We start from the raw sequence: 26,317 nt of genomic DNA, 5'->3' as shown, positions 1-26,317 counted from the left end.
GATTATAAGAGCTTTAAGAGGCAATTCAATGCTGTGTTGCTGTTCATCACATCTGTGAATTAAGAGCAGGATTAGATTGTGTTAGCTAAATCTAAAGTATTTATGAAGACTTGAGAAGTGAGCTATATCTATTTACAATTTGTAAAGCACTGAAATGCATGAGATAATGTTAATTAGATCCAATTTTAAAGACTAAACATTGTGCCCACAGCTCTAATAAATTAAGGCACAATGTATTAAAATTGTATGACATTTGTAGCATATGTGCGGATATAAATACTGCATAGCTTTTTTCAATTGGGTATATATGTTTTTTATATAAAGTGAGACACTGAAAGTGTTACTGATTTAGTCTGCAGAGCATAAAACGCCATTACTGAAAAAGTGACATTGCTGAACTGAAAACTAAGAGCTGTTTTTGTGTTTTGATTTTTTAGGCCATTAAAAACAATGCTGGATTTCGTGTCTGGATCCTCTTCTTCCTTGTAATGTGTTCATTTTCTTTGCTTTTCCTGGACTGGTATGACAGCTAATGAAATGACTTTCTGAAAATCATCATTCAGCTGTAGACTAGGAAAAGCCAAATGGAGAACAGCACCACTGGATGGGATTAACGTTCAATGTTATGCTTCAGAGCAAAATGTGTTCCATTTTTTCTTATCCCAAATAATCTCCATCTTTTTTGTAATTAGCAAAATAATTTGTTTGCTTTATGTTCAGTTTCTCTAGGACCTCACTTCTACACTTTGTTTATTTTCTGAAAATGGGCAGCAAATTTTTCTGTTCTGCAAAAAAGAACTTTATGTTTATGTAGGTTTATGTTAAAATCATATAATCATTGCTGCAAAAGTTTGTCTAGCCTGGCCCTAGCATCTCATTACAGGCTTTCTCAATGGATATTTTACAAATCCTTTTCCATGTAAGAGTTATTTATGTTTTGATTCTCAATAAATTTGCTCCATGTTCATCTATGGTCACACTTAAATTCAACAAGAAAAAGTAAAACAACAAAATATTTATTATATTGTTTTTGATTTATTTCTCTTTACAAAGTGAAAATGTCAAGAGTTACAACCAACTTTATATGCCCCTCTACATTCATTAAAATTCTCTTTAAAATTTTATCTACAGAAAATGTGCATATATGGAGGCCTAAATATTACTCATACATTAGGCAAGGAAAACATTTGGCACTGTTTTTATTGCATTTCATGCACTGTGACACAGTTTACAACATTGTACATCTAAGCCGCTCCTCTAACATTTGCTGAAAAATATCAAGATATGTTAAAAAAAAACATATACCAATAATAACTTGATGATTGTTAGTTAAGAAATATACAATTCTTGCAGCAATAAATTCAACAAAACACTTTTATACATGTTTATCACTAATTAAAAACACGAAAGCCAGCAACAAATGACTTAATTGAACTATATTTCATGGAATGTTTTATCTTCCAATAACTGTTTAACTCATGTTACTTTTGACATTTCCACTACCAAGTTTTACATAGAATGGAGAAAGAAATTCACGGAAAACTGCATTAGTTCAAAATAGCTTCTTTGTTAAACCTATTTCACTAGTTCCAAACAGCAGCCACTTATTACACTGGAATTAAATAAAATAAAAACAAACTTTGCTTTTGATTGCTAATGGTATAAATGAATGTTACATACTGTACTATATCTCTGACCTCACCTTAGCTTAAATATTCCTCTTTAAGTTATTTATTGTGTTGTGTCAGACACTGTAAGTGTATATATGAAAGTTAGGTATAAATATTTTAGATGGACTTAATCATTTTAGGTTTCCAATATAATTGTTACTATTTTACAGTGCATGCCTGATTGATAAAATTACTAAAATGTTGTAAATATTATAAAAGTCACATTTAAAATCAGATTTCAGTCCCTCTTTCCCCCACATATAATTATAAATGTGGTCTCAAAAACCTACAGTTTATATCTGTGTTCTTCTCTTATTGATAGAAAATAAGCAATTTCTATTTATCAGGACATTGTATATCATATACAGTAAACTGTCCATCAGTGTGTAATAAAATATTTCTTTTAAATCTGGAATCAGTAAGAAGCTGATGTGTAATTTCATTTTAATGTGGTGTAATACACAGCCTGCATATTCACAAACAGGACATTTATTCAATCAGTGACTGAGCAAGGATGCTGAAGTTATTAAACCTGGGAAATCATTATTTTGTCTTTCAAAACTGTTGTGAAATGAAACTTGTCAAATAATGTCTACCTGTGTTTTTTAAAGGGCTTAACTGTACACCCATCAGTATTCCAGTGCACATCCTAACAAAGATGTGACAAGCCACAGTAGAGAAGCAATGTAACTGTCTTGCAGAATTTATAAAAAAAAGTGCCCCGTGGCCCAGAACTCCATTATCATTTACAAATCAACAGCAGTAGTGGATCGTGAGACAAGAGAGGGAGCAAAACATAAAATATGTGAAAAGAGTATACTTGCCCACATGGAGCATTCCAATAGTGTTAAGATACTTCTATATACAGTACAGCTATGTGACCTGGAACCCAACATTAATTACAACCATGGAAAGAATCATCCTTACAAATGAAGGTGAACTGCTCTTTGTTATTAACTTTGGAGATCATGGACGACATAATGAATTTGAAGAAATTTTAGAGTTAAAACATACTACATCTTCACAAAAGGACTTAGTTTTTAGATTCCTTGTTCTGTATGCAAAGGAGACTCTAGATAATGATGAATCTGCATGCAGTGTTTTACAGTGATATACATACTTCAAAAATCTTTACAACTCTTTGTAACCCATGGTTATATTTAAGGTGTAGAGCTCCCTTTTTGTACAATGTGTCTGCTTAGCTCCAGTATCTTGAGACTTTATTTAATTAGTTTTCACTTTATTTAAGCCACTTTCTCTGCTGTCTCTGTCTCCTGTGCAGATACCTTTTCTTCTGACATCACTGTCATCCAGGGTGATACTGAGCGAGTGATGGTCTGTTTGGCCAGGTTGTAGTGGTTAATAACAGTGTAGAATTTTCCTCGGGCGCTGGGGCCTTGTTCAGAGTAATAACTGTCCATACCAGCCGGCACGCAGCGATTGTGCTAAGGAAAATAAATTTAATGTTTATTGGCAACATACAATTGATAGCTTTTTGTTCTCAGAGTGCTATTTTTAAAATGTAAAATGTTACCACATTGCAGTCTATCATTAATTTGAAGACCACCTAACCTGATGAAGACTGTCATCAGGTTAGAAGCTGTAAAGATGCTTTTTTTCCCCTCTCATTAACCTCGTCCAATCTGTTTTAAAGTTTTAAATGGGTAAGGTAAAGATCCCTTTCAACAATTATACTATTCTATTTACATTCTGCACAATATGACTGCTCCCAGTAGAAAATTAGTTTATACATGTATACATTAGAATAAAACTGGAAACTGTTATGTATAACCATTGATTTAATTCTAATCATAAAATGGACAGAAATATTATATGTAATTTCAATATCCAAGAGCCATCAGCTCAAAGGGCCATAGCTTATCCTACTTTCTGTGCAATGACAATTAGAATACAATGAGAAATTTCTCCACAGCCGCTGACTTTGCTGTGCAAATAATATTATTACATTAGTCTAAAGTACTAAAGTACCAAATTAAAGTGGAAATATTGATTTTGGAGTGGACCGTTACACGACTGAGGTGATCTCCAACAGTTTGTCTTCTGTCTTCAATGAATAGGGTTCGAATCAGAAAAAAGTCCCTGCTAAAACCTCTGCAGCGTAAACTAAATATCACACACAACCATAAATTAATGTTCTGGTTCTATGCCAGCAATGTGCACATCAATAGCTGATCATATTTTGGCTTTGCCTTTCAAAGCAGATCAGTAGAAGAGCCACAGATTATGCACTTTGATTACTATGATCTTATCAGCCATTCTCCCTCTAGTGATGAACAGCTATAGAATGTGTTTTGGCAGCTGTGTTTGCATGTTTAGTTTTTTGATTGATGCTCAGTAATTCAGGCATCTCCACATGACTTTTCCAAATGAATATGCCCTGTAGAGAGCAGATGGAGGAAATGTGATGATCCATATAGAGAAAATGACAAAACATTAATCAAATTACTAACAATTTGGAAGGAGGCTGTAAAAGCAGTGAGGTATTTTTCATATTTTACTGTGCAATGATTTACACTTTTTTTAAAGTAGTTAATGTATGTTGTACACATGTTTTGTGGGAGAATGGCAATATACTCAAAGGTGTTGTGTACAAAGATGTTTATTAAAACCTGGCTAGGAATTTCCCCATCGCAGTGTGCTTTACAGCTGTATGTTGTATACAGGGCCTATGCTTTTGTACAAGGGTTACAAGTTCTAAAACTTACTTCATATTAAACAGCGTAGATATGCTTGTAATTATTGGGGTTCTTGAAGAATAAGAGATGCACATCCATAAATTACCATAGTTATTATACTTTATATTTCATTGGCTACCTGAAATGTACAGTAGCATTTTGTACATTTCTTCCTTGCTTGTTCCTTCAACATTTTATTCAGATCATATTAAGGTTACTTTAATAAAAGAAAATGTCTATTCTGTAGCTACAGGTACTCATATATTTATTTAGACTATTACATTGACATTTAAAGGTTCACATGTACTAGATGGGGTTTCTGCTAGAGAGACATGAAGTAAAATTAAATACTCCTATTAAAGGTTCTAGAACTGCAAGAAACAAATGCAATACACAGCTTAGAGAAGAGTGCTGCTCTCTTCATCACTCTGGCATTGCTTTACTCTTGCTTTCCTATCTTTCTTCTGCTCTTTACTTCACACTGTCACTGCACTTAAGTATTGAACTCCTTCCTAGTATCACCTATTTAAATGGGTCCATTCTATAGACACCCTATCCCAATAATGACGTGCAAAACCCAGTACATTATCTTACAATTGGATGAATAACAACTGAACACTAGCAGGCTCATCACAGACTATAGCCTAGTAGTACCTGCTAGGAAATTTCCAGGAATTAAATTATATGCTCGTGTTAGGCCCATATACAGTATTATCACATCTTTATAGCACATAAAGGATGTTACATAACAGTTCCATGCATAATCTTCATTATTCAGAATACCTAAAAAAAAGGGAATTCTAGAATGTTCTATTATGAAATGACTAACATATACATGAAGATTATATGATGTCGTCTTAACAAATAATTTGTGAAAAAGTGAGTGTTTAATATTACATTAATCCTTGGTTTACAATTCACTAATGTGGCTCCACATCAAGTTATTACACTGTCTATACAGCTCCAATGCTGCTATCAGCATGGTGTTGAGATTATTAAGTGTGTGTGATATATTTGAATAAGTGATTTATTAGGTATTTTATATTAACCTTTAACATAATTGAATTATGACTTGTATTTACTTTTAAAATCAAATTAATCATTTTATCCTTTTAATCTTTGCACACCAAATGAAAAGAAAATCCAATGTCACCATCATCCAATGAAAAACATCCAATGTCACATGGGTTTGGGATAGTTTGTATAAACCTGTAACATATTAAGTAGGATTTTGGATTTTCATAAAGAACACATTTTTATTATTAAATTGGGCTTGTCGGCCAATTTCTTGTGGGTAAAATGTGGCACTAATACAGAGCAAATACAACCCAAACAAATACATTCCAGGTTATTAGAGGAATAAAATGCATGTTAAACACTTTTAGGGGTGACTAATTAGTTCCTGTCAGCTGCGACCTATCTGTGATCAAACTGCAAAAAATAATCAGTAATTTAATTAAGACACAAACTTAATAGCATAGCAAGTCAGCCCAAAACAGTTTTAAGGGGTGTCACTTGATCAAAGGTAAACCCACAGAAGAAATCTAATTTGTAATATTATTTGTATTTGTACAATATTTGTATTTCAGATGAACTAATGGTGAGGACTAAAAGTCTTTTTACCTTTCATAAACCTCGCAGATTCTCTGTGCTTATTTTCATTCTAAATGCATGCAGTTAAAAGCAAGGCAAGTGGAGAGTGCAAAGCCCTGTGTCTGCCCACTTCTACTTCTATACAGTAGGATATGCTGCTGGCATGTCAACTGGTCTGTTTTTCCTCTGTTTTCTCACAGTGGGTTAATGACTGAGCTTATTTGATCTCTCATCTCATCTATTGCTGAGTGCGTATGCTCTCCAGCCTTCTCTGGACTGAACCAGACTTGGTGTCCCTGAAGCAAAGGCAAAAGTAATAACTACAGAATTCTTTTTTAAAGCTACTCATTTTCAGATGTAGTTCACACTCATTTTTATAATGGTTAGTTTTCTACGACCCTTCCCCACCATATTTTTGTTTCTCCTACAAGGGTTGTAATGGCCCTTTCCCTTTTTTTGATCCATTTCCATTTTTTTCTTTTGGTAAGCAGCTTAGCACATCCCATTTCTTCCCTGGTCTTTGTCACTTTCCTTTGCTTTATTTATGGGTCTGATTGTTTTGTCACCATCTCTCCCCTTCGCCATCATACATGTACCCCCACTGTGGTTATACCATTGACCTCAGTGCTCTCTGTACACCTTGGTGCCACTGTGCAACTCCATATATATCATATCTTCTATCTCCATTCTCCTTATTAACAGCCCTCTGGATACTTAAAGATTTCATTGTCTTCTTAAAAAAGAACCAAAAATGTTGTTGTGCACCAGATTAGGTATCCGGTGTCCTACGAAACAAAAAGGGGAAAGGGAAGTGTGTTATCCCTTGTGGAATCCAAATGATTTTGTATTACTTGCAACATCCCTCTCAGGAAAAAAAAAAAGAGAAGTGCTCAAGATCTTCAATTGTGTTAATTCAACAAAATAGGACATCATTGGAAGAAGGCACCAGGCTCTTCGCTAAAGGAAGTTTGCCTATCTGCTTGAAGGTTAATGGATGTCTCTGCTGCTCTGTCACAGCAGCAGACTATGACAGGTACATGTGTTCCCTGTTGTTCCTCCAGAACCAGATGCCGATTACCCAGATGTGCTCTCCTTAAGAGTCTTCTGATGATGGATTTGTTTCCTGAGGTGGGCTGACGATACAGATCAGGCCTTCCCTCAAATGTCACCTCTGCTCTCCACCACAGATGTGGCATTGCCACTCCCAATGAAACTATTGCATAAGGAAAGCTAGACTTTAATAAAACCTGGGTGCCATCCCCTTTTCTCACAGGGTTGTCTAAAAACCTTGCTTCTTCCAACAACCAGTGCCATTAAAAGTTGGGAGAAATCTGTTGTTCCTGGGACTCAGGTACATTGAGACCTGAATGCTACAAGCCTCTTCCAAGTGTACCACACCACACTTCTTCAGGAGCTTCCACTTATTCCTTCGTATCCCAACCATACCAACCTATGGCACTCGGCAGACACCTTTCTCAAACGTACAAAGGCCTTACTTCCGTTACAGCTACCTTTTACCCATTACAGGTGGATGTCACAAAGGTTTAGATGATGCAGGCCGAATCCTCGATAGTAAGACAGATGGGGCATCACAGTAAGATGCCCCTATTACTCCAGGTTGTGCCAATGACCCAGCAATGGATGGGATTATTTGCTGGTTCAAAATGTCTGAGGAAGGTGCTTCCATCTGTTAGGCCCCTTAAGAGTCAAACAACACAGAAATCACTGAAAGCATTGCTCCATATTTCAAAGCTATTGTTCCTGCCAGGGTTTGATGAAGAGGGGATGCTGTTCAAAACAGAAGATGTTTTCCTCAACAGACGTTTTTGAAGATCATGTTCCAGGAATTCTTTTGCAGCCTTCTGATGCAGAAATCCTACCTGCCTTGTCATATTGCCCCACTTCATGCACCAGAGTCTTATCACCATGTAGTTCTTTTATGCATTTGTGATTTGTTCAGCTCCCCCTGCAGGGAATTGATCCTGGTGACTCATGTTGTCATGAGCATGTTGGCAGGTCCACTCCCTAGACAGTGGAAATCTGCTCCACTGTGTCCTTCTCATGGGAAAATTCTGCACAACTCCAGTGACTATTGTAGCTCTACTCTATGCCTACAAGGATTCGATTACAGTCACCAGTGGGCCATTATGTTTTATCACAAGATCTGGTGCTCTGCCACTGAGCTCTACACTGTCAGGATTTGAGAGGTTGGTGACATCACTTCTGTAACACTTCTGTGTGCTGAGCTCTGTTACATCTTGCAATATTGTCTGAAAACATCTCCTTTTATAGGAGGTGTCTGTTCTCACCCTGTTTGTGAAAAAGGCACTTTTTGCAAAGCACACTATAGACTTTCAGCCCCTACTTCTATTCAAATTTCAAAAGGACTGTTTGTATTCTATTCAAAACACCACCTGGTGTCCAAAAATGACATAGAACACACTATATCCTTGACCTTAGCTACCTCAATTAGTTCCTCAGAGTATTGTATTTAAAATGTTCATGGAAAGCAAATTCTCTGATTTGTTTTAACTAATTCAAAACAGCCAACTTATAGGACGCTTATTATCACATTCCCATCAGAGCAAGTCACAGGAACAGATTTGACTTTCAAGGCAAATGCTTCAAATTCTTCGTATGAATTCTCAGACCCTTTGGTCTGTCTTTTACTATTACAAGTATGTCTTCCAAGTGAAATAAAAGCAGAGGACATAACGTTTCTGAATTATCTGAAAGACTGTCTTATTTAAGCACCATCCAGAGAGCTGGTACTATCAACACTGGTCTTTTCACAGATAAACCTTATTGACTCAATCACACAGGCAACCAGGACAGCATTCACTGTGAGGGCCTTATTGTCTCTCAACATAATTTCTCCCTGTCACGTGCCTCTCCCACTTCAATATGACTAGAACTGACTGTCACAAAGTGTCAGAGATTTCTGGGCCTGTAGGAGGCTGCTGCAGGCCCTACATGCAGGGGGCGGTGCGGTGGCTCTGAGGCTAAGGATCTGTACCTGTGGCTGGAAAGTTGCCAGTTCGTATCCTGCAGCCGGCAGAGGAATCCTACTCCGTTTGGCATCTGAGCAAGGCCCTTAACCCCAACTGCTCCAGGAGCACTGTTTAAATGGCTGACCCTGCACTCTGACCCCAAGCTTCTCTTCCTGTCTGTGTGTCGCATGGAGAGAAAGTTGGGGTATGCAAAAAGACAAATTCCTAATACAAGAAATTGTATATGGCCAATAAAGTGATCTTATCTTACATTAGGCACACTTTACCTTTGGACACTGCAGTCATGTTTCAGCACCCTTGTGTTTGGCCCAGTATGTGACAGACACTGCTGGCTGGTGATGTCATGCTGTTTTTCATAAGGTATCCAATGGTAAAAGAATCCTACCAATCATTCCCTCAGTTTTTACCTACACTGTAGGTATTTAACTCCTAGAGTATTTTGCAAAGTTATAAACACTTATGCCTCCAACACAGACTGGCACCCAGTTTGGAAATGGAGATGTATGCACAGCCTTTGCAAAGGTTGTTGGCAGTCTACATCAATGCTCTGTAGATCAAAGCAATCTTTCAGCAGCCTTTCAGAAATTCCTTCTGTTGCTCCAGAACCGACTTGCTAATATGGACAGACAGCATGTCTGCGATCTCCTACATCAAGTTTACATGAAGCCTTAGGTCCACACTTGGGTGAAGGTGCAGCTTGTTCTTTAGGCGCAAACCTGCCTTACATCCATTCAACCAGTCAAAAGAAGAGGTCCACTAGCCTCAGCGTAACATCTTCCCTTTCTGGTGCTGGTCCTTATTTGGACTCAATTTGGGAGGACAAGTGTAGATCTCTTCACATTGCAAAAGGTCACTCATTGCTGCACTTGTCTCTCAGCTATATTCCTTGCCTCCAATGGGAATTTTAAAACTTCTTTCTCTTGAATATTTTATATATCCATACCCAGAAAGCTGCTTATTCTTGGTAAGAGTTGCAACAGCCTGGAGAATATCCCTCAACTATAGAGTACAAAGGTAGCAGGCATAACATGCTACACATAGACAGACAGAAAGGTTTGCAGTTTATAGACTCAAACCAGGACCAAGGCCTAAGGATTTGTCTACCTATAAAACATGCTTATCAAGTTTTAATGAAAATAAATAATTCCCTAACTTAGTTTTCTGCAATAATAAATTAACTAAAAGAATTCCCATGGAAGAGTCCATCAATCCTACCAATCCTACCACATGCCTCCTCTGTTTGCTCACAGGCAGATCAGTGATGGCACTCTACTGTCACACACATTCCAAGCCTTGGTTCTGACTCTGAGTGCTGAGTGTTACATTTTCATAGTTTAAGATATAAAACCTCAAATTGAAAACTTAATCTCAGATTGTAATTTTAATATAAACTCTCATCTTTGAGAGATGGAACTCAACTTTTGGTTACTATACATTACTATACATCAATATATATTTAATTTTCAAAAAAGTATGGCCATTAGTACCACAAATTTGATAATAAAATATCAACCTCTAGGTTTAGACCACCACAAATAAAACATCTGTTCTTTATGTGTTTTAAAGTACATAGAAAATTCAAAAGACTTCAATATGTGTGACCTGAACATTTTCAGTTTGCTTACCTTAACAAACCAAGAGGTTTACTGGAAAAGTCACAATAAAATAATTAAAAACCAAATGTATTTTTATTTGCTAAACAGAATTAATTAATTATTCTCTAAGTTTTTGAATAAAAAGTACTCCTTACCTTATGAAAGGGACCTATACAGTATCTTCACCTACAACTTACAGACAGATTTTCTTACACAGCCTCCCTACTCTTCTTAAAATTACTGATCAAATCTTTTTAAAACCTTACCTGAAAGAAAAATCCCTCTGGGCAGGTTTGGTCATACTGATAGACTTTGTAAACCACCAGGAACACAACGCAGACCAGAAATGCCAGCGCACAAAGGACTAGAAGAGTCACCTGTAAAGACAGTCCTACTTTAACACTAGTAAAATAAAGCATAAGAAATAGAAAATAGTTCACGTAGGTAGCTGCGTCAGCATGCGTAAGCTGCAAAGGAACAGGTAACGGGTTTATTCCATGCTGAAAAGAAAACAAAGGAAACACAACGTTGGGCCGTGGAGCCTTCCTCAGGTGTGAGAGTTTTCTTTTCTGTGTTTCCTGGGTATAGAAAGTGTCTTGGGAACTTGAATGTAGCATTGGTTAATAAAGTAATCAACTGGTGGAAAATGGCCGGAAGGGGGAGTCCAAGAACTCTGTTTAGGATTGATATTGTTAATGGCATCAGTGACCGGGTTGTTGTCCACTGCTGATGAGGAGGAGTCGTCAGCAAAATGAGTTTTGAGCCGAATTCTGCGGTAAAAATGGTTGAGGGATAGAAAACGTTTATTAGCTGCACTGTTAGAAATGTAAACATCAGCTGTGACTGGTCATGTAAGGACAGTTCATGTGTACAGTATTTTGTTAAAACTGTGGCTTTTATCACATTTGCGCTCATTCAACCCTTCAAAGGGTTATGTTGGCTGGTGAAGATTGTTTAAATGGGAAAGAAATGTACAGCTTGCACCAACACTGAAGGAGATTTAAAAAGGACAAGCAGCATAAGCAATAAGTGAGATGTTTGAGTAAACAGCAATTAGCTGCTGAAGCAATTCAACTACAAGGACATCTTTCTCAAAGCCTTTGAAGGAATAGAAATACTAAATCATGAACCCTAAAGCATTTCAAAATAATAAAATGTATTATGTAGGAAAAACAATGTCATCTTCTCTTTGTAGGTCATCCCTAAATTAGCGAGTTGAAATGTAAACTTTGTGCTGAACTCAAGTCAGTGACACAGTGCTGTAGTGGTTTGATCTCTCACCTCACAACTCCAGTGTTCTGTGTTCAGCTGTAGTGTGGTGTTCTTGCCTGTGTGGGATTTACATGGTTCTCTTGTGCTCTTGTGAGTTTTAACTAGACTCTCCACTTTCTTCTTGCCTCTCAAACATATGCAGTTACTGTACGTCAGGACTGGTCAGGGTTTGATTGGAAAATCTAAATTGTTACTTTATGGCAGGATGGTTTTTTTATTGAATTTCATACTTATGGTGGGTGGTTGTTCCCGCTGTACACAGTTACTGGTTATTGACTTATGAAGAAAATAAAACTAGGTGATTAAGTTCTCGATTGGCTGAATGGCCTTAACTCAGCTATGGGCTTTCTGATGTTCCACTCTGATCTTCTTACAAGAATCCAAAATGGAATATAAGCAGAGTTCTTTTACATGAGGATTTTTATTTGGTTTCTGTTTCGAAACTGAGAAACTGCAGAAATTGGATTAGATTTCTCAAATCTTGAGTGTTGTTGTATTTACCAAATATTTTAATCTACAATTATCTTCAAAATATTTAATACCCTTAAGAAAATGTAGCTGGCACAATCCTCAGCTATACACCCACCCCCATTCTGTTTTACAGGAATACAAATGTGCTGTAATATTTCTTTACCAGTTCAATCTTTGCATGATTTTCCAAATCCTCTTAATGCCTACCTCCCAAAAACATATTCTTTCATATTTTACTACGTATGAAAGAGAACATTACAGCAATTTTAGAATTCCCCACAGAAAAACACCTCTGGTTGCAGGAGGTTGTGGACAAGGTAATGTATCAAACAGCCAGTGAAAGATAAAATCTATTCTACTGTTTTATTCTGCTATGAAAGACTAAAGTGTTCCTTTTGATGATAGAACCGTAACAATCTCAGCCATACCACATGCTCTTAATTGTGTTTAACTGCAGGCAAAAAGAACATTAATCACAAGGACAAATAATATCTGTGAGAACGACTGACATAGCCAATAAAGAATCACCAACCAGAAGCTTGGTTTAACTCTTTCAGTAATGTCTTTCATCTCAATAAACCATTTAATTTCATATGTATCTACTACTTCTTGCTACATCCTGAAGTCACCAATGACAAATGAGTCAACATCATCAGTCTCTGAGTTACAGTTCACTTTGAGAGTGCCTGTATTACATGACTCAATGCAAAATCAAATCTTTACCAGCCTAAAGCTATTATTAGAAAATTCCTATTGGCAGACCATCTTGATTAAATAAAATATATTTTATTAATCTGCACATGTACATGTACAGCATGAAAAAGGGATTTTTAATTTAATAAAATTAGCTACAGTTATATGGTGAATATTATTTTAAAAATCTTTGTACTTTTTTAGTCAAGACAGGATCACTATTGTGTTTATCATTTCGAAATACTTTGGTTAGAGGGTTCACAAGGTTAAAAACAGGTTCTTCAATGTAAAGAAATACTATAAGTTCCTATTGTACCTTCAAGTAACCTTTTCAATAAAAATATTACTTTCTATATATAAAGGCTTTTAAGACTTTAAAAAGTGTCCTTATATATTTAGCCATTGCAAACTTTTAAAAAATATTGTTCAAGTCAGATTTCTGTGCTTAAATGATGAAGTCTTAATTTAGGTAATTCATATATATTATTATAACTGGGCTTCAATGTGTTCTTTAAGTACACACTATTACCTTTATTTTTTAGCTGTCAAGCAAATCGTACTGACTGTAGGTGTGTCTAATTCAATTGACACTAAAACGCTTAGAATAAGGATGTTTTAATAGTTTTGTTGTAGAGTACCTTGAGCATATTAGACATTTACTAGCAACAGTGAAAAATAAACCACTTCATTTTTAACAACAGGTCAGATGTATGTATATTTGGAACAGTAAATATCAAACCACATTTGTATAAACAGCTTCACGACTTCTTTGTCTTGTTTATTATTTTTTGTTTTCTTAAGCAACGTTCTAAGCTTACTGCAGCATAATAAAATACATGATGTTCAAACAAAAGGGTTTTATCATAAACAGCAGATGCTGAAGATTAGAATAGCTTGAATACATTTCATTACCATTCACCATTAATCCTCAGGACATGGCAGACATTACAGAATAGAAACAGCTGTCACAGAAATTTATATTTTTTGAATTTTCAAGATACAATTTTCATTTTATCACACAAATTACCACATTTCTTACCAAAGACTCAAGAGCGTGATGATAAACTGAGTCTCTGATTGTGAACTCAGTACATTAAGCGCAAGTTCCTGGAACACTTATATAATGCACCACCAATACCATAAAGGCACCTTGTATTTATGTTAACCTCAGCATCCCTAGGGATGTGGTTTCTCACAGCAAGCTTTGTCTAATTTTGTTACCTAGCAACACAGCATAGCAACCTAACAGCATGGGTTCAAATGCTCAGTTGTGTAAAATCAATCAATATTCTTCTTTGACTAAATCTGCTTGCTTTCATTTGGCAATTCCCCTATACACAGAGAGTTTTTCTGCTGATTTGTAGTATTAAAAATTAAAACACATGATATCATAACACTGTAAATTCTACAGTGACATACTAGCACAAACTTTGTAAATGTTGTGTTCGAATAATGATTATAACAATTGATTATTAAAGTGCTTAATATGTCCTGCCTATTAATGTTCATGTCATGAATATTACCAAAAAATCACTCAGCAAAAAAGAGATCAGTTAAATGAGTCAATAAATTTGTCTCGATTTGACATAATTGGACTTACTTTGAGTCGTTCAGAGACACCCTCTATGATGCTTATTGTAAATTCCGCTATTTTAGGTGAACGGAATCTACCCTTCTTGTGGTCACCTTCATATTCTGTTTTTGTTTTCACAACCACCTGAAAAGAAATACAGACAGACCTCAGTCCCGAAAGCAAAACACAAAAAGGCCCAAGTGATGCCCTGACAAAACTTTCCATTTCACTGGCCTTCACGACTTGGATCATGTTCTGTGAAGAACTACTTTGGTTTTTTGTGTCTAAATATTAATTAACAAGGCTTTTAAGAAGACTGTTGTTTATCAAAACACGTCATAATAGCACATTTCCAGTCAGACATAACATCTTTTATAGACAAGATGTTTCTAAATCTCATGTCATATCCCTTCAAACACAAACAGTCCTTATTATTAGTGAAATACCCTTCCTCTGCACGGAAACGCAGAGACTTTAGATTTGGCACAAATTATTAATTGACCAGTATAAACGCTTTGGGCGTTATGAAGTTCTGAATCATATACAATAAAAAACAATGCATCTTTAAAATGACACCAGTATGAATTCACTGACGGTGAATGTCACACCTGTTGGTTTATTCATTTATTTAAATGCAAGCAGCATTCAGACAGGATTTAACAACCTTTTGTTTCCTGTCAGATGTCACTAATAAATACTAGATGTATGACTCCTGTATTCAAGGACATCAATCACACTTTTATTTCTTGGTGCAGATCTGTCTGACTCATAAATCTCAAGATGGGAATGGTAATGGTAACAGGTCCGGTCATCTAAAAATACCGTACCAATATCATCAGGATTTAGTTTTTACAAATGTTTTAGTCTGACAGCTAAGCGCTAAATGCAATACAGGGGCAATGTAATATAAGTGTCCAAATACACTGTAAATACTGAAACAGTACCATGGAAATAATCAAAACAAATTGAATTTCCACACATGACTTTCATTTTTGTAAATTATACAATTTAAGGTTTATCTTCTTTAAGGTCTTAAGGTACACATACACTGAACAGTGCTGTCACTAATTATTTCATAACTAGAAGAAAATAAGTGAATATTAATTGGCTTATATTGAGTAGTGGTGGTATAAAATCTGTGCATTTGTCTAATATCCCTTTAAGCACTGCAATGATGTATATGAAGCGTGTTTTTCACTGTTTTCATGTTTTCTTTTCCACACATTAAAATGAAAACAGATTCATTTTCAATCATGTGAAAAGATGATCATCATTAGTGATTTATTGTTTGACATTCAAAGTAATCAAAAGTCCACAGCTAATACTAAATCATATTTTAAATGATATATTTGTGTATGTCTGTTTAGAAGCAAAAAAGCTAAGACAATGGATAATAATAGAGACATACGGCCTTTTTGATTCAAAACTAATGAGTACTGAAATTCTACAAATGTCCTACTGCACTGCATCCTTAGGTCTTCCAAGTGCAGGACAGGTAATTCACATTAATATGTCTAAAAAACGTCAAAAGTATGACGTGCCATATTATTAAAAAAATAACTTGCGGAAATAAAAGGCGAATTATTCACAAAGTAAAATTACGTAAATGAACCTTACCTTATCAGGAGGAGGGAACTGTAGCTGATTGACATCTAGTGGTGTGATAAGGGGAATGGTGTCAAATCCATCTTCTGAGACGGGCTGCTTTGTGTTATTCTTTTCGCAAAAATTGTTTCCTAATTTCACCATTTTCCAAGGTAAATCTTGAAGATTGTATGAATCTTTTAGAAAGAAAACGTTAGCTAAGAAAATATTTCAAAATGTACGAAATATGAACAAAATACAGTAAATATTTATCACAACATCCATATTACTGGTCATGCCTTTACTATTGAAATATTTTATTCGTCCCAGATTAACTTTAAGGATTTAAACAATGTGTAATCTAAGAGGAATGAACAGCTACGCCTAGAACAGCTATCGATTATATATGCCGTATACGAAATTATTTAACATTTCATGCCACTGAAATAGAATGCAGTGAAAAGCCGATAAGGGATCGATAAGTATTTTTTTTCCCTGTGTTATACAACCGAAACATTTTAATGCATAGGAGCAACTCAGAAGCATAGCCAAAGCACGCGCCGCCGAAGCATCCCTGTTGTGATCTACACTACAGCATATGACATGCAGTATATTCACTGAATATATATATATTTTACTTTTAACAAATCTTACCTTTCGATATATGCAACCTTAAGAAATAACGGTGTGACACTCCCAATGTAGCTCAAGATGTTTCAGTAATGAAACGGATTTGTGAGGGATGTAATTTTGTGCCACCGGTGCAGGTGTGACGCAGACGATTTGCTCGGTAGATATGCTGCCTTTGGAAGTGCAGCTGCACAAAAGAGCCCCTCCGAGGTATCAAAGCACTGCTAGCCAGTGATGTAATAGCAGCATGTCCCTTTGGAAGGCTACAAAAAAAAACTATTCTAGTTTTCATAATTTACAACCGCTTTTGCTTTGTCTGAATCTAGAATTTTCAAATATGCGGTGCAGGAACAAATCAAAATTTAAATATCATCAAAACCCAAGCATAACTACTGTCACTTACTCTTTTAACATAGAAGGGACAAACGCCTATAGAAGTCACAGCTTTGCACAAAGTACCATCTATTGTCTGAATGCCATATAGAATACGTCATTTTTAAAATATCTTGAAGGGTTGGTTAAAAGTTACATTGACGAGAAATTAGAAAATGCTAAACAGATATTTGTTCAAATATGTCAAAAAAGGGATGAAAACACAAACAATATTTTATAAAAACAATTATCCAATTCCCGGGTTTATTTTAATTCAGTTTCTCTTTATTTTAATCCCATTGCACATTGAGGTAGTAAAGTGCAATCAGGCTTTTTTGAGTCAGACTATAAATAAAATAAATATAGTTTCTTGAATACCACAGCTTGGTTTTAAGTTATGCAAACAGAATTTTGATGAACTAGAGAGCTCAAATTAATGTTTAATTTTTAATATCTATGTTTATAATTGTTTTACAGATATTACCCAAAACATGACATCTTCTATATTCAAATACAGTCCTAAACCTTATACAGAGCCTGATGGGCCTGTTCTTAATTTTACTTACCATGAGAAATCCAAAATGCCTTAATACAAAATGAAGTTTAATGAAAACATTTAGGGTTTTATTTAACAATTTAAATGTGTTGAGTTATTTTTCTCTTCAACTCTAGATAAATCTGGTTTTGCATTATAAATATTGAAACAAAACCATTTCTTTGAATAATACTTTTTTGTTAATTAAATATTTGGAAGATCTTATGCTATGGATGAGGAGAGTTAATGAATACAGTACATTAGTATGTTACAAAACCTGTTTTGCCTACATAGCGCATATACTGTATATCCATTCAAATTCAGCAGTCAAAACTGAAATTCCACCTCTTCATACAATACTTGTGTCCGTAAAACCACATACTGTACTGTGTTATTACCAAGCAATTTGGGGATAATTTTATTTCAGTGTAATTAGCTATGCTTGATGCTTGGATAAATAAGTATTAAATAGTCCCCTCTCATTTTAATTAATCTCCTAGTGCTTAATAATGTTGAATTAATTTGATTAGTTTAAATCAGTAATGTGATGATGTTACATTATTTACAAAAAATACATTAAATGTGTAATCTCTGTGCAATTGAAGTTGGTGATACCTTTTCTTAACTTAGTAACTCTTTTTGGTCAAAGTTGATTTCTTTGGAAACCCTCCTCTGTCATTTTGTATTTGTAACCTTACTGTGGGATTAGTGTGACACATGTTTTGAGAATTTTACAGTCCTTGGGTAAATGCTTGGAATGTATAATACTATAAATGAAGTAGATTTGTGAATTATCAAGTAATTCTGCTTCACAAGTGCGTAAGACCTTCAGTTTTCTTTTGCACTCCCACACACATCTGCCACCACTTAACAGGGTCATGGATGCATTCATTGTAAGATGCTGTTTATTTGGTGCCTGAGCCATCCTGGGCAGCCATCTTTATAGCACATACACTAGCAGTAAGAAGGTATGGAGTAGTCAATAAAATGACCCACACTTGCCACTTCAATATCACACATAAAACAATTGTATTACACACTCATGCTATTATTGCCAGTAAAATGCACTTTATTTGTTGATTTATCCTTGGTCCTCATTTATGGTTTAAACTCCTTGAGCATTTTATAGTCCTTTCTGTATTTGTTTTCGCTATTTAGTGTTTAATGGTTTGCTAGTGTAAGATCTCTCTTTGTGAAGCCCAAGACTCTAGTTTGAACTAAAATGGAAGGGAGGAGTTCTTACTGTGTATGCTCTTTAATGTAGGAGTATATTAAAACTGAATATGCTTAGAATATCAGAGCTGGTTAAGCTTAATAAAACCTATTATCTGGTGTAGATTTGTTTAAAATAAAATTCTACTTTATTGTGTACCAAGTACCTCACTATCACTACAGGTTATCTAACTATCCATTTTCTGACTGCTTTATTCAATACAGTGCTGTGGGGGAACTGGAGCCTATCCTGGCAAGCAACAGACACAAGGTAGAATAAACACTGGTCTCGATGCCAGTAAATCGCATGGTACACACAATTTAAAAACAATCTTACTTCAAGAACATATCTATACAAATGAATGTTGAATGTCTACAGTATTCTCATATAATGTTCCAAAGAATTACATTAGAATTATAGTTTCAATATACAGTAGTGTAAACGTATTATGATTTTTGTTTTCTTCAGGTTGCTATTAACCACTTCTGAATTTTTACATAAAACCGTCAAAAAGCAAATTCTACATTTTTGCATTCACATTCACACCCAAGAAAGGGCAGTGTTTTGGAAAACTAGCACTGGTACTGTTATAACATGTTATTTGTCCCTTTCTCCATACAGACCTTTCCAACATGCTTTTAATTGATAGGCTTCATGAGCAGTACTTACTTCATAAGTACACAGGATTCCAAATGAGTCCCCTAGAGCCAGGCTCATAACAGCTCAACATGTTAATGATAGCAAAAAAGGTCAGAACCTTTAATGCTGCACTATGCTTCTCAGAAATTCATGTAATATTTCAAATATGTTTTTAACAATACTTGGGCATTTACTCCAAAATACAGTATTATGGTTCATAAATGCATAGAATGTGTGGTATCCATAATTATAATACAGTTGGGAAACCCTCATTCAATGAGTTTTGATTTTTTGCAATTCGTGCGGCAGTGAAATGTGGGCTTGGTCTTGGTTTTTGTGGTACCTCTGCTATTTAAAGCCATCTACGGATGCTTAGTCTACCTCACCATTGGCAAATCCTTTGTAGGAGACAGTTGCCACTGATCTTCTCATCCACAAGAGCAGATGGAAGCAGAATGAATAGAAAATATAACAAAAGACAAGAGTGACTGCGTTAGTAAACTTTCTTGTCATTCATCAGAAGATGTTTCTTTGTGTATTGAATTCATATTATGAATGTTCTCTGCAGATACAAGCAGTGTCTTAGTGCATCGTTTAATATTCTTATGTGTTGAATTCAAAGCTTGAGTTTATTTTCTGTAATAGCTGATGAAGTACCATGAATTAAAGACCTCAGGCTGTTCTGTAATTTCCTTCTGTAATTTGAGAATGGTTGAAAAGTAAATAGGAAACAAGAAAGGGAACTAGCAGCACTGTAACAGATCATAATTACTGGCAGTGTGACAATACCTTTTATCATGGTTAGAAAAATGAACTATTTATAACGGACAAGAAAATTAAAACACCTGGGTAGATAAGAAACACCATCAATACTGAATATTGAAGGCAAGGGTTTTCTCACAGATATGGATCAGATGTTATGCTAATAATATCCCAGCATGATTATGGTCATGTATATAATAATTTTAGAAATATGTTGGACAAGCCTGGTTGTCTGTGAGTTTGGTCAGCATGGCCTCAAGAGGACATTTCACGGACATTAAAAGAGGGGTTATTGTAGGGGTTTCTTTTGGCAAGAGCTTCAGTGGGAAAGCAATGGTGTCTAAGGTGATGTCTCTAAAGCTATGATATCACCAGCAAAGTGCAACACTGGGTAAAAGCAATTTTCCAGATCATGATATTAATTTGAAACGCAAGGGAAACTAAGCGAGCAGCTGAAAAGCAATTGACTACAAATTCTAGCTTGGGCTACTAGCAGCCAGTTTAATAAAAAAATAGTCCTCCTGGAATTCTATAGAGTAGGACACCATCATCGGCACTAACCTCAACGCGTTCATCACACCTGGCAATACAAGTTGTGAGTCCAGAGGTGCAAATAGGTGCAGAAAGGAATGGACTACCGAGGAGTAGACAAATGTGATCTGGTCAGATGGATTATCCTTCACCATGTTCTCACTAACAGATGAGTGCAGGTGTAGCCTTAAGAGCTCTAGTGCTTGGTTCCAGCAGTGAAGGCGTCTGATGGTTCTGTAATGTTATCGGGCTCATTATCCTGGCATGGTTTGGATGCTTCTATTCTAATGGTACTGAGTGATTATTTTCCCCCTGTAATACAGCGTTTCTTTTCTGCCAGAGGGGCACCTTCCAGGACTAGGTCCACATACACGTGTGGTCACTCAATGGCTTGATAAGAATGATACTGACATTTTACACATCATTGTCTTCTCAGTCATCAGATCTGAATCCAAACAAACATTTATGGGGTATTCTGGGATGATACTTAAGACAGATTTCACCTTCATCAGTTAGGTATGACTTAATTGACATTGGCATGAATGGTGCCTCATCCCTCCTGCCTCCCACAGAGTTCCAGATGCTGGTAGCCATAGCATATATAGGCTGTACTGCATGGCCCAACAGACTATTAAGTGAGTTCATATTGGTGTTTCCATTTTGTGTTCACTACCTGTAGCAGACAGAAGTATTTTTTGATTTGCTCTTTATTCAGTCTTAGAGGTATTAAAGGATTTTAGAACTTCAGTCAGTGGGCTCCCAAAGAAAAATACAATAACATAATCATTCATGTACATACCACTGATTACACACCAAATGACTTCTAAATATAATCTTTATATCTCTATATAAAATCTAGAACATAATCATTTACTGTGTTTAGATTTTACAGAAAGAAGAATAAAATGCCTATTATTAAGTATTCTATATGTATGTCAGCTTGAACATACATTAGCAGAGCTGCTGTTTCTTTCAGCAGGGCTTCTGTCTGCTGATGAATGACTGACAGTATGACTTTGATTTTCCCACAGCTGTTTTTTTAAAGCCAATTTGCAGTGCCAATAACATGCTGCTATGCTGCTGCTCATTTTATGTAAGCCTTGAGATACAGTATGCACCATAGCATTGAAACATACACCAAGGCATGAATTGATCACCTCTCACGTTTACTTCCTTTTTACATTCAAATAATATCAGTAGAAGAATGTTATGTGAGTAATATTCAAATATCCATTGCATTTTTGAGTGCAAATTAAGATCAAATTAATCTCTACAGTAAACTGTGGTTGATTAAACCAAATATTCCAGTGTCAGGATTCTTTCAAGAAGTGACTTGATGACATCTTCATACTAATTCTGTCATTTGCAACCTCATATTATCAATTTTCTTAGGCAGTTGGCAAGTGGTTTGTTGTAGACATGGGGTGACTTTTCACATCTTTCATGTCTTCAAAAAATAAGAAAGGAAAGAAATAAGACAGAAGGCCCTTATAGCCTTTTTGAAAGTAGATCATTTATTTAAGGATCTCATCCTGGTTTTTTTTTAAAGTAAGCCAGGGTATTGACTTCATCAACTTGGATGAGAGCTTGTTCCACACACCCACAATCTTCTGCATAAAGAACTGTTTCCTGTTCTAGGTTTAAAATTCTTGAGAGTTGGGGGGCACAGTCCCTGAAGAGGGGCAAGAAGTATAATACTTAATTATTTTTTATTTTAGTATGTGCAATGGAAATGAATTATGAATAAGTCTAGAAATTGTTTGCAACACTTTTAAATTAATTTATGAATACAAGCTAAGAGATGTTGTGGGTTTCCAGAAAAAAGGAACAAATAAACCCTGGTTGCTCATGACCTGGTCAAGTATTTAAGATATGGTTCTATTGTGCAATGTATTTAGCCTCTTTATTAATGTACATTTTGTGACTGTGTTCCCAGTTTTAGGGTCTTGCTTAATTTATGCAGGCCATGATGTCTTTTTAAATTCCATCTAAGCTTAATATCTACTCTCCACATAACACAATTGTCTGAACATGTGTAGCAAAACTATTCCACATTGATAATACTTTTTAATAAACATGAAAAATATCACAGAAAAGAAATTTCCATTGCAAATCAAATATCATTTTATAATGTTTATGTAATATCAATAAAATAAGCTTCTTTCAATGGAACTGTGCTCCAGATTTATCCTTTAAGTCTAACTTCTTGATAAAGACATAATTATTGTGCAAGTAACAATTTGAGAACCTGGAGCAAATTGTCCAAGGTAATTGTGTGGAGAAAGAATTGGAATTATCTAACATGTTATTAGGCTATGCAGTTACAGGCTTTTAAGGAGAAACATTTACTGTGTGAGATTTTGTCAATTACATTTTTCTTTCAAATAACACTTTCTTTTTTTTATTTCACTTCATCTTTCAGACCTGATGCTAGATAACGTTTATTAGGCAGCATGCAGTAAAAGGAGAGACATCTTCAGTTTCTTTTACTCAGAAAGTAAATTTTCTGCATTATTCTAAGACGACACACTGTTCGTACAGTAGCGCAGGTTTAATGCCTTGTTAATGTATTCATACCCTTCCATTTTATGAAATTACATAATCATACATACACATTTTTTAAACTTAATATTTTATTCTAAGTCTCAAAGATCAAACTGAAGACTTGGAAGACAATGTTTGCCCATTCTTCTTGGCAGACTGGCTCAGTCTCACAAAATGTTGCTTATGGTTAGCAGTTTAGAAGCCTTTCCACAAGTTCTCAAGATGAAAAGGATTTTGACCGGGTCTCTCCAGTGTAGTTTTGGCCTTGTGATCTTGTTCATTGTCCTGCTGAAAGGTGAATTTTAGCTGTCTAAAACAAGTTTTCCTCCTAATGACCTTTCCAGTCCCTGCAGGAGGAGAAGCATCCACATACTGTAGCACTACACTTCTATCCTCATGCTGGACTGTAAGAATGGCTTTGAAAGGGTGATACACTGCATTGCTTTTAATACTAGATGTAATGCTTTGTAATCACACCCAAATGTTCCTGTTTTGTCTCATCTGACCACAAAATCTTTTGCCACATATTTTCAGGATCACATAAATGCTTTGTGGATAATTGCTTGTGGGATTGTGGGGTGTACCACTCTGCCACGCAGGTCTGGCTTTGTGGGATGACTGGGATATTGTCCACTCCTGGACATTTTCTCCCATCTCAGCCAGTGAAGTCTGGGTCTCGATGAAAGACAGTTTTAGTCTTACGATGGCAAGCCTCACCAGTTTTCTCCTTGCCCGACAGCTCAGTCTGGAGCAGCGCCATGACCTAAGCAGTGCCTGGGTGGTGTGATGCGCCTTCCGTTTCCTGATGATAGATTAGACCACAGGGTTATTTATGTACCCTTCTCCTGATCTGTGCTTTTCAATGACTGTATCCCTGACTTGCTTTGACAGCTCCTCAATCTTTATGCTTGAGTTTTCCTTTAAATTCATTATCTGAGTTCAGAAGACAGGTGTATTCTGAAATAATGTGAACCACTATTAATGCACAAGGATAGAGGCTACTCAACTATTTGTGTGGGTTGTTAACATAATTGTGTTGACGAACATTAAGTAAGATTTGCCACAGAAAAGGGTTTGAATACCTATAAAATCATGACTTTGCATATTATTTACTTTTATGTTTTGCTTTGGCTGTGTGGAGTAGGTTGTGTATAGAATATATTAATTGCTGCTTCAACGAGTCAGGACTGCAAGTTTTTAAAAAAATGTGACAACTGTGCAAGGGTCTGAATACTTTTGCACGGCACTGTACCAAGCAGTTTATTTTTCCAGTCGACTTAATTTAGTGTTCTCCTGATGCTGAAGTGAATCTTAAATCCACATTAGAAGCACATCAGTGACTTTTGACAAAGACCACTCTGCAGCCCATCAGCAACGGGAAGCTCAGAAGTTATATGTTTCATATCACTCTTCTAGAAAGAATATGCACATTACAGCTACAGTAATTAAAAATAATTATGCTATCCCCACATACAATATATGTATTCTTTCATTTTTATAACTTAATTTTGTTGCAATGAAGTAGAGTTAGGAACACCTTTATACAGTACTTCTGTGGCCACAGTACAAGAAAGAATCTCTGTACTTACAGAGATTCTTAAGGCTAATCCATGTCAGTACATTGTCCCACAATGCTTAGACTTTTTGGTCTTAGACAGATGCATGTGATGGATAATTATTCTTCACATTTTTGTTTCTAATCTACTACTTACTGGTGACTTAGCTTTATGCAACTATTAATAAACATGGAAAAGCTCATAAATCCTAAACATACCACTTTTAGATTGCTTTTTACTGTACATTATTCTTGCTAAGTATTCTTAATATCATGTCTTTCATAAAAATATTCCTTGTCTTTAATATTTGTTACCTTTGTATTGGTAATTAGTTCATCATGCACATTGGAGTCCAAAAGGGAAACCAAAAGAAAAGGGAAAGAAATTGAGTCATAAAATTAAATAGAATATCCCATTATACTGTATGCGAGACAAGACTCCATGGTTTTACTTTCCATTTTTATACCACAGTGAAGACAAAAAGCCACTACAACCTCAGAAAAAAACAAGACTGAAATGATTAAAGAGTTCTCCGTCGACTTGGGGAAGGTCATTGCAGACAGTTTAAATGAGCACTACATTAGCTTGATATTAATCACCTCCACAGGGAATAACAGTGGCCATTTTGAGTGCAATGACTAAACAGAAATCAGCATTAAACCTTGACTAACCTGAAAAACACACAATTCAATAGATGTAAATGAAACTAGCAAAAAAGAAACCAAAATAACATCTTTCTGTCAAATACGTTTACAGATAGCACAATTAATGAAACCTTAACCACTTAGGACTATTCTTGGGTTGTATTTCATTTGATAACCAAAAACATTTTGAAATTATTTAGGATTTAGATTATGAACCACAAACATGGTGTAAAATCTTACAGTAGGTTTTAGTGTGAAAAAAGGTTTTAAAAATGTGTGTGTGCTGCAGCACTACTGAGAAATGAGTCTTTCAGATTCACAGTTTTTGTTTTCCTAGAAGAGAGCGGTAACCTTTTGAAACCCTGTACAAAAATATGAAAGTGCTGATCATTAAAGTTCAGAGCAGTAAGACCTTGCATACACAGAATCGATACAATGAAAGAAAGGCTCACAGGGGGATGCATTTAAATCCACGTTAATTATTGACACAGGCACACATTTTTCATTTTTTAAGATATGTTGAAAGGGATTTTTGGCAGAATATTTAAATGATAATCTAAACACAGAATGAAGTATTTTGCAGTTGCTGAAGTCTACATTATGTCATTTTTAATAAAGCATTGCATTTTTCACCCAATGAGCTGGGTTTAGACCATCGTGAGACAGACTAGTTTTACCCTACGGATGTTGCAGTAGTAATCTTGCTCAGCATGAGAGGAACAGAATGTTCATG

The 26,317-nt window shown here is 35.6% G+C and overlaps 2 protein-coding genes across 2 annotated transcripts in view; one reads left to right on the top strand and one right to left on the bottom strand.

Moving 5' to 3' along the window:
- stx18 (syntaxin 18) overlaps window positions 1-2,082 on the top strand; it is a 47,099-nt gene extending 45,017 nt beyond the window's left edge. Inside the window, exon 11 of the mRNA XM_088921042.1 lies at window positions 438-2,082. Within this exon, the coding sequence (XP_088777168.1) occupies window positions 438-533 (96 nt within the window). The 3' untranslated portion in view covers window positions 534-2,082. The remainder of the gene's footprint in view (window positions 1-437) is intronic.
- LOC148840834 (neuronal vesicle trafficking-associated protein 1-like) lies at window positions 1,016-17,219 on the bottom strand. The gene is made up of 5 exons (XM_088921165.1): window positions 16,813-17,219; window positions 16,192-16,355; window positions 14,602-14,718; window positions 10,832-10,942; window positions 1,016-3,115 (listed from the first exon to the last, which is right to left on the bottom strand). The coding sequence occupies exons 2-5, from the start codon at window positions 16,321-16,323 to the stop codon at window positions 2,915-2,917; spliced, it is 561 nt and encodes a 186-aa protein (XP_088777291.1). The 5' UTR covers window positions 16,324-16,355; window positions 16,813-17,219; the 3' UTR covers window positions 1,016-2,914.
- Between the last annotated feature and the right edge of the window lie 9,098 nt (window positions 17,220-26,317).

The sequence above is a fragment of the Atractosteus spatula genome, chromosome 1 (genome assembly GCF_055471065.1).
Source record: "Atractosteus spatula isolate fAtrSpa1 chromosome 1, fAtrSpa1.hap1, whole genome shotgun sequence".
Classification (NCBI taxonomy): Eukaryota; Metazoa; Chordata; class Actinopteri; order Semionotiformes; family Lepisosteidae; genus Atractosteus; species Atractosteus spatula.
The sequence above is the reverse complement of the archived record's forward strand: the minus strand, read 5'-3'. Positions and strand labels throughout refer to the sequence as shown.